The 12,819-nt window shown below is 40.3% G+C and overlaps 1 protein-coding gene across 9 annotated transcripts in view; it reads left to right on the forward strand.

Moving 5' to 3' along the window:
* The window catches only part of SYNE2 (spectrin repeat containing nuclear envelope protein 2), a 368,901-nt gene that overhangs the window by 205,247 nt on the left and 150,835 nt on the right, over nucleotides 1–12,819 (forward strand). For all 9 annotated transcript variants that reach the window (XM_034937677.4, XM_034937678.4, XM_034937679.4 and 6 more), the window contains exons 50-52: nucleotides 2,473–2,617; nucleotides 5,149–5,367; nucleotides 10,361–10,626. In XM_034937677.4, the coding sequence (XP_034793568.1) occupies nucleotides 2,473–2,617; nucleotides 5,149–5,367; nucleotides 10,361–10,626 (630 nt within the window). The remainder of the gene's footprint in view (nucleotides 1–2,472; nucleotides 2,618–5,148; nucleotides 5,368–10,360; nucleotides 10,627–12,819) is intronic.

Raw genomic sequence — 12,819 nt, forward strand, 5'->3', positions numbered from 1 at the left:
GTCTCAGTCTCACCCAAGGCCCACGGTGTGTACTACCTGGTTGCCACTGTTGATTATTCAGGGCCCTAGGGCTCTTTAGTCAGCAGGCAATGAATCCTGCCAGGGCTGGGTCCTTCCTTTCGAGGAAGTGGGTTCCCTTCTGGCCCAGGGTGTGTCTGGAAATGTCACCTAGGAGCTAGGGCCTGGAATGGGGGCCTCATGACTCTGCCCAGTACCCAGTCCTACTTAGCTGGTATCCAAGTTGCAAGGCAAAGTCCTCTTTACTCTTCCCTCCCCTCTCCTCAAGTAGAAAGAAGGGGTCTCTTTTGGAACTGTGAGCTGTGGTTCATGAGGTTGGAGGAGGGGTAATGCCAAGGACTCCCTTAGCTGCCTTGGCTGGTGTCTCACTTGGTCACATGCCCCAACAAGTCCACTGGCTCTGATTGTAGCACAGCACTAGGACTTACCTAGGAGTTGCAGTCTTTGTGGTCTCGACAACCTTTCAAGTTTATTTAGAACCCCAGAGTACTTTAGCCCAAGGTGGCAAGGCTTGCTGCAATTCTAGTTTCAACCACTGGGATGGGCAGTTGCCCTCTGGCTAGGGCTAGTCAAAATGCTTCATGGGTGCTGGCTGAGTTTTGTCCTATGTTGGCAGCACTGCGTTCCAATGCAAAGCTCCCCAGTTGCTGCGCTTTCCCTCCCCCACGTGCACGGATTCTTTCTCCCTGCCATGCTGCTGCTGCTGGGGGATGGGTGAGGAGTGGCATCAGCAATTCAAGACTGCCTTTTTTATCCTTTTCCATGCCTCTTTCAGAGATATGAACTTAAAACTAGTTACTGTGATTGCTCTCGTAATTTTTGGTTTTTATGAAGTTGCTTTTGTATGGAGATAGGTGTCAAATTCGGTGTTCCTGTGGGGAGGATGATCAGTAGAGGCTTCTATTCAGCCATCTTGCTCCTCCTGCATACCTCACTTCATTTTTTCAAACCCATCATTATGACTCTGAGGTTTATTCATGTTCTTAGTAAAATTTATTTACTTAGCTATTGATGGACATTTGGATTGCTCCCAGTTTTTGCATTCAGAAACAGTGCTACTTAGGAAAATTTTTAAGTGTAATAACTTCCCTTGGGTAAATATCTAGGAGTGTGATCATTCAGAACAAAAGGTTATGTACATCTTACATTTTTAATGGCAAATGATTTTACCAATTTCCACTCAAACCAGCAGCATATAAGTATTCCAATTGTCCCATATCCTTGCCAACATTTGATATTGTGAGACTCAATTTTTGCCAATCTGATGAGTAAGAAGAGGTATTTCATCGTGGTTTTAATTTGCACTTCTGTTACTGCTAATTAGTTTGATCTCTTTTTTTGAATGCTTATTGGTCATTCATGTTTTCTCTTCTGTAAAATGCTTATTTAAGCCTTAACCCAATTTTATTGGTGGTTTTTTCTGATTTCTAGGAATTCTATATTTTAGAGAGTGGTCCTTTATAGTTATATGTGTTACAAATATTCTTGCAGAGGGAGTTTTCTATTAGACACCCATCCTGGGATTGGCTCCCAGCTTTATGGTCTGTCCCCCACCTTTCAGTAGGAATCAAAGAAAATTGAAACTCAAGTGCCCTCAAGGCAAAAAACTGGTCCTACAACTTTGCCTATTTCTGTATATTTCCATTTTACAGTTTGACTCCCTAATTCCTTGTCAATTTATTCATGCGTTTTAAGAGTTGTTTTTTAAGAATAATTTGATATAGAGTTTTTAGTTACATTCAATGGGGGATTTAGGCTGTGTCTGTTTTTGTATGCATAATTTTAGTGTTTTAAAATATATATGCTATATATAAAATATCAAATATCCAGCTTTATTTTAAAATTTTATAACTGTTCTTTTCTTGATTGTAACAAATACTTTCTAAAAGTAATGTAATTACTCTATAATATTGTATACGATGAATTGTTTTAATTTCTTAATCATACCTTTGTTAGATAAGGGTATTCCAATGTGTGATGTTTTAATTAATAGTCTAGTGAGTAAAGATGTTTTACTGTGCAAAAGATTTAGGATAAGCTCTATATGTTTAGGATACAGTTCTTAAGGTAAATTGCAGAAGCTGCATTAATGGGTCAAAGATAGGAATAGTTTTAAGACTAAGTGGTTTTCCACAAGAATTGTACCAATTTACAGCTCATCAGTGTGTTTGAGAATGCAGTTTTCATTTTACTGAAGTGAACTTTAAAAAAAAAAATCTTCATTTTAGAGGACGGCCCTTGCTTCCTTTTCAAGTTTGCATTTAAACCCATATGCAGGTCCCTTTGGGAACAAAAACTTCTTAGAAAACATTTTAAAATGCATTGGCTAGCAAAAACGAAAGTTGTCATATCTTTTCTTAAAAATTAAGTGTGGAATATTTATTCTGGGAAATTTTGAATTTATTGTGTTAAATAAAATTTAATACCACTTTTTTTCTAACTGTGACTCACTAGGTATCTTGAGAATTACAAATGCTATAGAAAAATTGAAGAGGATATTTACACTAACCTCAGCAAAATGGAGACAGTTCTTGGACAGTCCATGTCCTCGTTGCCACTGTCTTACAGAGAAGCTTTAGAGCGCTTGGAACAGAGCAAGGTAATAGTATTGGCAATTAGCCAGTAAGTCTGTGTGCAAAAAATTGCAGAACAAACTGGCAGAGGCAGCAGAGAATGTGGTCCTGTTAAGACGCGTAGAAATCTTCACAGTGAGTTAAATATCCATGAATATTCCTCAAATCGAAAGCCAGAGAGTAATGTTATATATATATTTGAGACACAGTCTTGCCCAGGCTGGAGTGCAGTCATGCAGTCTTGGCTCACTGCAGCTTCTACCTCCTGGGTTCAAGTGATTTGATTCTCCTGCCTCGGCCTCCTGAGTAGCTGGGATTACAGTGCCCGCCACCATGCCCAGCTGATTTTTGTATTTTTAGTAGAGACGGGGTTTCACAATGTTGACCAGGCTGCTCTTGAACTCCTGACTTCAAGCCATCCTCCAGCCTCGGCCTTTCAAAGTGCTGGGATTATAGGCGCGAGCCACTGCGCCTGGCCTTATGTAATATATTGAAGCTTAAAAAGCCAGAAGGAAGGAAATGAAGCAGTGGTACTGACAGATTTAATTAATCAGGTTCACAGACAGTCATCCCCCAATAGCATCCTGTCCTCACTGATGGCTTTTCTAAAGCATCACCTCTCATGTGACTTTAAGGGATACTGCTGGATCAGTGACAGAGCCTTGTTGTCCACTGATCGCTTACTGCAACTGTCATAAGCTCTGAATTCTGGTTACTTCTTAGACTGTTACAAAGCAATTTGAGCTTTTGCTTATTTTTATCTGTTAGAATCTGTGGTATTATGTTATTAGGATTTGGATGAGGACTTTCTAAATCATCTGTAGTTAACATTCCCCAAAAACAAAAGCGAACCAAGAAAAACCTTTCAATATTGTGTTGGTGGTTGATATAGGAAGTATTGTGCAAAGGAACTACTTAGTAAAATGTGAGACTTAAAAATAACAAAATGTACAGTAGTCCCCCCTTATCCACAGGGGATATGTTCCAAGACACCCAGTGGATGCTTGAGACTGTGAATAACACTGAACTCTATGTATATAATTTTTTTCCTGTACACGCCTATGATAAAGTTTAATTTATAAATTCAAGTGCAGTCAGAGGTCAGCAACAATAACAGAGAAATTATAACAATATGCTGTAATAAAAGTTGGGTGAATGTGGTCCCTTTCTCTCAAAATATGTCATTGTACTGTTTTCACCCTTCTTGTAATGACATGAGACTATACAATGCCTGGGTGATGAAATGAAGTGAGGTGATGAAATGAAGTGAGGTAATGAAATGAAGTGATGAAATGAAATGATATAGCCATGATGAGGTAGCGTTGGGCTACTATTCATCTGGAGCTCAAGCATTTGATACCACAACAGTTGATCTGATCACCAAGAAGGCTACCAAATGACGTGTAGGTGGGGAACATATACAGCATGATGTGCTGGACAAAGGGAAGATTCGTATCCCAGGTGGGATGGAGAGAGATGGCTTGAGATTTCATCACACTAGTCAGAATAGCACTTATATATTTATATACAAATAAAACATACATTTTATACAAATAAATCTTACACATTTTTTCCTTCTGGAATTTTTTAGTATTTTTGGACCGTTGTTAATCACAAGTAACTGAAACCTTGAAAGGAGAAACCCAGATAATGAGGGCTATTGTACTTTTAGATTTTTTTTTTTTTTTTTTTTTTAAATAAGACAGGGTCTTGTTCTGTCACCCAGGCTGGAGTACAACGGTGCAATCATGGCTTATCACAGCCTTGAGCTCCTGGCCTCAAGGGATCCTCCCATCCCAGCCCGCTGAGTAGCTGGGGCTACAGGCATACACCACCATGCCTGGTTAATTTTTTAATTTTTTGTAGAGACAGGGTCTTGCTATGTTGCCTTGCTATGTCTTGAATTCCTAGCCTCAAGCAATCCTCCTGCCTCAGTCTCCCAAAGTGCTGCATGAGCCACTGTGCCCAGCCACTTATAGACTTTTTTTTTTTTTTTTTAGACAGAGTCTCACTCTGTTGCCCAGGCTGGAGTGCAGTGAGTGGCACAATTTCAGCTCACTGCAACCCTGCAACCTGTGCCTCCCAGGTTCAGTCAATTCTCCTGCTTCAGCCTCCTGAGTAGCTGGGACTACAGGCGCATGCCACCACGCCCAGCTAATTTTTGTGTTTTTAATAGAGATAGGGTTTCAACATGTTGGCCAGGATGGTCTCGATCTCCTGATCTCATGATCCACCCACCTTGGCCTCCCAAAGTGCTGGGATCACAGGCATGAGCCACTGCGTCTGGCAAATATTTGCTTTTGAAAGTACGTTCTTTCTTGGAAAAAATGGTTTATGGGTCATTATTTGTCCCTGTAATCCCAAATTCATGCAGAATACAATAATACATAGATAATTCTCATCTGGTCTAAATTGACTTCTAAAAGGATAAGAAGTGGATCATGCAATACTTATGGAAGATTGAAATAATTAATTGTTCAGGATTTAAAAGAGTTTGTAAGTTTCAGGAAAACCATAATAGTATGTCCCTCTTATTTTTTTTCTTTTCTTTCTTAAGGCCTTGGTGTCAAATCTTATATCAACCAAAGAAGAGTTAATGAAACTACGACAGATCCTTAGACTCTTGAGACTCAGGTGCACAGAAAATGATGGCATATGTTTGCTCAAGATTGTGTCGGCTCTGTGGGAGAAATGGCTGAGTTTGCTGGAAGCTGCTAAAGAGTGGGAGATGTGGTGCGAAGAACTGAAGCAGGAATGGAAATTTGTCAGTGAAGAAGTGAGTGCTTCATTTTCAACAAACCATGTAGTTTCTAACATGTTATTTAAATTGTTTTATTACTTTCACCTTGTTTTTCTATAAAACGAGTCCTTAGCCTATACCATTTGTGCACATCACTTATACATGATACATAAATGTTTATAGATGTCAGGCCTTATTAAGATAACCTGCAAGAACTTATTCAGATTATTTTATAGTAGTGCCTTTATTGATAGCAGATAATTCTTATTAATAAGTGACTACTAGCTGGTTTGAGTTTTACAATCTTTATTGTGAAAATAACTTAACCCCTCTCAGAAATAACTGTCTCTACATTATACTAAAGGTTTAGAATTAGGTAATATGTGTAATCACCAAATAATTTTGAAATTATCTATAATTTTCAACTATGGAAATTAACTGTAATTGTTAAATGTGGACCTAAAAATATATGAGGTTATGATGTTCTTTTTGAAAATAGTCTCAAAACCTGCATGATATATATCAATCACAAATGTTAATTTAACCTTGGTTCAGGATTTAGGTATGAACTATATTAGAAAGAAAATTAATTTAGAAAGTTAAAGATAGCCGGGTGCAGTGGTTCACCTATGTAATCCCAGCACTTTGGGAGGCTGAGACAGGAGAATCGCTTGAGCCCAGGAGTTCTAGAACAGCCCGGGCAATGGAGTGAACCCCATCTCTACAAAAAATAAAAAAAAATCTGGGCATGGTGGCACATGCCTGTAGTCCCAGCTTCTTGGGAGGCTGAGGTGGGAGGATCTCTTGATGAGAGGTCAAGACTGCAGTGAGCCATGATCATGCCACTGTATTCTAGCATTCCAGCCTGGGCAACAGAGTGAGACACTGTCTCAAAAACAAACAAACAAAAACACAACGTAAAATTATCTTAGGATGAAATGCTTAGCACTATTGTATTATCTTGCTTATAACTATTATCCTTAAAAATGAATTTTATGTCAGTGGTCCTGGTGAGGCCTGACTAGTGAATAGTCTCTTGAAATGTTAAAATAAACTTTGTAAATTACAGTTTTGGTTGGGGCTGCTGGCACCAGTGCTTGCCTGTCCATAGTGGTACCATTTATTGAGTTACTATGCTGTGCTGAGAAGGCAGTTCACACCTGTTCTCACTGAATCTTTGCATTGTCCCTGGGAAGTAAATTTTATCACCATTTTATCGATGGGGAAACTGAAGCACTGATAGATTGAGTAGTGGCACAAGGCCCCCAGGTAGAGATTGATTAAGCTGTAAACCCCTGTGGGCTGGGGCTGGGGCTGTCCTGCTCACTGCTGTAACCTTGGAACCTGGCTAGGGCCCTGCGCTTAGTGGGCACTTAGTAAATATTTGTTGAGGGGCATCTCTTATTCAAATTCAGGTCTGGGCTAATTCTAAGATTTTGCTCCTTTTATTTTATCACATTATTGCTATATACCCATTTACAATTATGTGTTATTAATTCAGACTCCATTCATATAGAACTTTCTAATTATTCACATAAGCATTTGACAAAATCTGCTAACAAAATATTTTTCAAAGAGTAGCACAAGCAAAAAAAAAAATGCTTCCCTGTAATAACAATAATAAAAACAACTACTAAATTGAGCAATTATTGTGTGACAGGATAGTTCAGAGCACTATTCAAGAATTCTGTGAGGATATTTTTATTATCCTTACTTTGTAGATGAGGAAAGTGAGACACAGTGAGACTGAGTAACTTGCTCAAATTCACAAGGGGTAGAAGAGGATTCAAACTTAGACGCTGGTGCTTAGTCATTAATCTGTCAACTTACATGATATTTACATACATCAAATTGATATAAGATTTTAGTGTAGCTTTTATCCATTCAATAAAAAGTATATCATCTAACAGCCCATACATGTAAGCTTCTGTTAGCATGATTGGTGCTTTTATATATGACAAAGTGAATTTCTGCTTTAAACCTGTCATCTATAGTAACATAATAATCCAGTGTTTATGAAATAAAGTTTATATCAGCAGACTTTTTTAAAAATTAAATGCCTGTTTGAAAGTTTACAAATTAAAAACTAAATTTAAATTTTGATAGAACTTGTGTCCCCCTAAAATTTTACCTCCCTGTTTTCTTAAACAGAATCTCTTTACTATAACTATTCACTTGTGTTATTCAGAATCATCATTTTATGCTTCAGTGATCATAATGTGCTAGAAGAACGTCACATTGTCAAAGATAATTGGAGATGTGAGGCCGGCTTCTTCCACTTGCACCAACAGTCATTTCTTTGTTGGGTCTCTTTTCTGCTGGTTCTGGGTTTTTTGGTCTCCTTCATTGGATTTGCTTATGATGCAACTATGGGTCCTTCTCCCTTTCTAGACCGGACTTTACAATTGACCGTGAACCTGAAAGTTTTATAACCAATTTGATTAGGATCCCATGTCTAAGGAAAATCATCAAGGTATTGCAAAGCCTATTCTAGGTGGAAAGGTGAATGCACAGGCTTTTTGGCAACTATTTTACTGATGCTAGGGCTGTCTTCACACTTTTTAGTGTAAAATATGTTGTTCTGACAAGTGTACACGGTCACATGATCACCAGCAAAATCAAGGTTTAAGACAATTCTGTCACCCTAGAAGTTTCCCTCGTTCCTCTTTGTGGTCAGTGCCTTCCATAACCTCCAGCCCCTGGAACCATTAATCTGTTTCTGTTCTCATAGTATTTCCATTTCCAGAATGTCATATCGATGGACTCCTTATAGTTTGTGGCCTTTTGAGTTTACTTTTTTTCACTAAGCATAATGCACTTGAAATTCTTGCTGCTGCTTGTATTAGTAGTTCATTTCTCTTTATTCCTGAGTAGTATTGCTTTGGGTGGGTGTAATACAGTTTGTTTATTCATTCCCAAGTTGAAGAATTGCCTGGCTTTGGGGTAAAATTATTGTCCTAATAAAAATTGTGGCCAGGAGCAGTGGCTCACGCCTGTAATCCCAGCACTTTGGGTGGCCTAGACAGGTGGATCACGAGGTCAGGAGTTCAAGATCAGCCTGGCCAAGATGGTGAAACCCTGTCTCTACTAAAAATACAAAAAAAATAGCCAGGCATGGTGGCAGGTGCCTGTAATCCCAGCTGCTCGGGAGGCTGAGGCAGAGGATTGCTTGAACCTAGGGCGTGGGAGGTTACAGTGAGCCGAGATCATGCCACTGCACTCCAGCCTGGGTGACAGAGAGAGACTCCGTCTCAAAAAAAAAAAAAAAAAGAGATTGTTCTCCCTCTTGTATTCCCCCTTCTCAATCACTTACCAACTTCACAGTGGACACCAGAGCTTGGGACTGAGGCTTGCAAATGGTAGTTTATTTTGGAAAGTGATCCCAGGGAACAGGAGTGGGAGATGAGGGGAGCTGAAACAGGAAAGGTCTGAGCCTTTATTCTTTTTACTCTTACTGGATTGTGGTTGCTACAGCTGCCCATTTCTGGTTATTATCAAGTCAAATCTGCCAGTTTCTGGTGTGTAAGCACCAAGAGGTGCCCCATTAAATCCTGGATTACAGACACAGTTTTTTCAACCCTGATGCACATTGGAAACCCTAGATGTACAATTCCCCCATCTATGTAACAATTTCTTTATTTGCATGCTAGTTTCCAGCAGGGGGACAGAAAATGATACAATGGAACCCTTATCTCATTTCCTGGTGTAAGTGTAGCTGTCTGGCAAAGAACTAGGACTTCTAATTCAACTGAATTTAGGTTTGAGGTGATGAGAAGCACCCATTGCGCACACCTAGGTCTCTTGGACAGTGGCCAGTCTACATCTGCATCCGTGTATTCTAGTTATTGGGTACCCAACTGGGTCATACAGCCCAAACAGCAGGGCAGCTTATACCACAGCCCAACCCTGCTGCGGTGCTTTTTCCCCAGGCCCCTCTCGACATTGGCAGCATTCTGATAAATGCATCTGAGCAGCAATCCCAAGGATAGCATATACTGCCTCCTAGACCCCAAAAGGTCCGTTCAGTGCTGTGTCTCTTTTTTAGTGGTAGAGTTGTAAGATTGAACAACTTGACCTTTATCTTAGAGGAGAAGTCCTGGCATGCCCCAGGCCACTAGACCCCTGATACTGGGGCTCTTGAATTTTCACAGGCTTTGTTTCTCAGCCTCTGGCATGTCTGACTGGACATTCAGGTCCTCACCATTTCAGTTAGCATGATATCATAAACATAGATGACTGGAGTGATATCCTGTAATGTCATGACTGCAAGATCCATGAATGTGTTTGAACGTGGAGCAGGAGAGTTAACCATCACTGAGGCAGGATTTGATAAATGAGTACTGCAGCCGAGGGGTGGGCCAGGGGATTCGAGGGGAGGCATAAGAATGACCTGATTCAGGGGCCTTTGAGACTTTTTTCTACATCTTAGTTGAGTTCAGGGCTGGTGGAACTCCCAGTTTCTAGATATGTGATGTAATAGGTTATGTATTTCTGAGTTCTGTGTACACCACTATTGATAAATACTTCACTGGTTTGATAATTCTGGCTGCTTTACCTTTGTTGTGTGTCAGGGTAATGAGAACCTGCTGGACTTACTTTTTTAGCATACAGGGATTGGAAGTGAAAGAAAAGAGACCAGCAGAAAAATTTTCCATATCCAATAGTTGCCCAACCTCTTATACTTAGTGAAAGCAGTTTGGTGGAGCTCATGTGCTTATCTCAGGAGAAATGTTGCTTTATCCATCTGAAATCTGAAGGAGAAATACATTGATTATGAAGATATTCAACAGCATTTCCTTCAGCCCACCACAGCAGTACTCCATTTCAGTCACACATCTACATGAGCAATAGCTGGGCATTATGGGATTCTGATAGTAGAGGATTAATATTCCCAGCTATAGGAAAACAGACTAGGATATGGCACTAGGAACCCTTTGAAGAGAGAGCATACAAAAATTATGGCTACTTCAGGTCCTGAAATGTAATTGTATATTTTACTTATTTTAGTTCTTTTTGTTTTTTGAATTAGATTGAACGGGAGGCAATTATTTTAGATAATCTTCAGGAAGAACTCCCTGAAATTTCCAAAACAAAAGAGGCAGCCACCACAGAGGAACTCTCTGAGCTGCTAGACTGTTTATGCCAATATGGAGAGAACGTGGAGAAGCAACAGCTGTTACTGACTCTACTTCTTCAGCGCATCAGAAGTATCCAGAATGTTCCCGAAAGCTCAGGGGCTGTGGAAACTGTTCCAGCATTTCAAGAAATTACTTCTATGAAAGAACGATGCAACAAGTAAGATTTATGAAAAACTATTAAGGACATGTGCTTGACAATTATGGCTCAAAATTTAGAAAATCTAAAAGTATAGAATAATGGCAAATGATACAATAGAATTGAGGTGAGACAACACTGATAGATATAAAAAGGGATGGAACAGATTAGTAACTTTAATTAAGCACACATTTTCCATCCTGGTATTAATGAGGGTGAATGTCCTTCCAATTTCCTTTTTTATCATTTGTGGGTTTTTTGTTTGTTTGTTTGTTTTTGCCCTTTTTCTAGTTTAGTAATGCATATTCATTATAGGAAATTCAGGCCGAGCGCGGTGGCTCACTCCTGTAATCCCAGCACTTTGGGAGGCTGAGGCGGGCAGATCACGAGGTCAGGAGATCAAGACCATCCTGGCTAACGTGGTGAAACCCCGTCTCTACTAAAAATACAAAAAATTAGCCAGGCGTGGTGGCAGGAGCTTGTAGTCCCAGCTACTCGGGAGGCTGAGGCAGGAGAATGGCGTGAACCCAGAAGGCAGAGCTTGCAGTGAGCCGAGATCGCGCCACTGCACTCCAGCCTGGGTGACAGAGTGAGACTCTGTCTCAAAAAAAAGGAAATTCAGAAAATGTGAAAATTACAAAAATTAATATAAAAATCTACCTTAATGTCACCACTCAGCAATAACCACTGCCAATCATTTTTTTCTCCTTTTTAGCTATGATTTTGTTTTTAAATAAATTGAGATCAAAATACTTGTACTGTTTTGTATTCTGCTGAGTAATTTACCAGCAAATCATGTTTGTCTTCCTGTGCCATTAAATGTTCTTTTAAAATGTAACTAGCTGTGGCCGGGCATGGTGGCTCACGCCTGTAATCCCAGCACTTTGGGAGGCCAAGGTGGATGGATCACCTGAGGTCAGGAGTTCGAGACTGGCCTGGTCAACATGGTAAAACCCCGTCTCTACTAAAAATACAACAAATTAGCCGGGCATGGTGGCGCACGCCTATAATCCCAGCTACTCAGGAGGCTGAGGGAAGAGAATCACTTGAACCCAAGAGGCAGAGGTTGCAGTGAGGTGAGATCATGCCATTGCACTCCAGCCTGAAACGTCCATCTCAAAAAATAAAAATAAAAAATGTAACTAGCTGTATAATATTCTACCATGAAGATATGCCATAATGTGTTAAACCAAGCCCCTAATAAGGAATCTTTAAATTACTTTTTTTAATTTTCATAACAACACTGCAGTGAATATTCTTATGCCAGAATCTATATTTTCATCTGTGACTAATTCATTGAGAAAGATAGTGAGAAGTAGAATCACTGGGTCAAAGAATATAGTAGTTTTATGGCTAGAGGTGCTCTGAAGAAAAAGCAAACTTGTTTTTTCTCTCTACCCTTACACACCATGCAACAAAGCACTTCTGACACCATGTTGGTTATGGGGGTTCCCCACACATCAGGCAGTTCTCCAGCAGACACCAATTCATTTCTCACACTATCCACCCGGAGACAGCATCAGATCACACAGGCTGGGGGCTCAATCCATCCCACAAGAGGACCTCTACTTCAGATGCCAATCATCAGTAGTAGGTTGCTACCTATACTTCTCCTTTTTTTTTTTTTTTTGAGACAGAGTCTTGCTCTGTCGCCTAGGCTGGAGTACAATAGCATGATCTCGGCTCACTGCAAACTCGGCTTCCTGAGTTCAAGTGATTCTCCTGCCTCAGCCTCCTGAGTAGCTGGGATTACAGGCATGTGCCACCACACCCGGCTAATTCTTTGTATTTTTAGTAGAGGAGGGGTTTCACCATGTTGCCCAGGGTGGTCTCGAACGCCTGACTTCAGGTCATCTGCCCACCTCGGCCTCCCACAGTGCTGGGATTACAGGCGTGAGCCACTGCGCCCCGCTGGTACACTTCTGGCTGGTAGGCTATAAATCAAGGGATCCTTTGATACCTTTCTTGGGTTCAATTAATTTGCTAGAGTGGCTCACAGAACTCAAGAAAACACTTTACTCATGTTTACCAGTTTATTAATAAAGGATATAATGAAGGATACAGATAAACAGCCAGATGGAAGAGGTGCCTAAGGCATGGTATAGGAAGGGGCCTGGGGCTTCCCTGCTCTCTCTAGGTGTTGGAACCCCCAGGCTTTCAGCAATCCAGAAGCTCTCTGAGCCCTGTCTTTTGGGTTTTTTTATGGAGACTTCA

The sequence above is a fragment of the Pan paniscus genome, chromosome 15, assembly GCF_029289425.2.
Source record: "Pan paniscus chromosome 15, NHGRI_mPanPan1-v2.0_pri, whole genome shotgun sequence".
Classification (NCBI taxonomy): domain Eukaryota; kingdom Metazoa; phylum Chordata; class Mammalia; order Primates; family Hominidae; genus Pan; species Pan paniscus.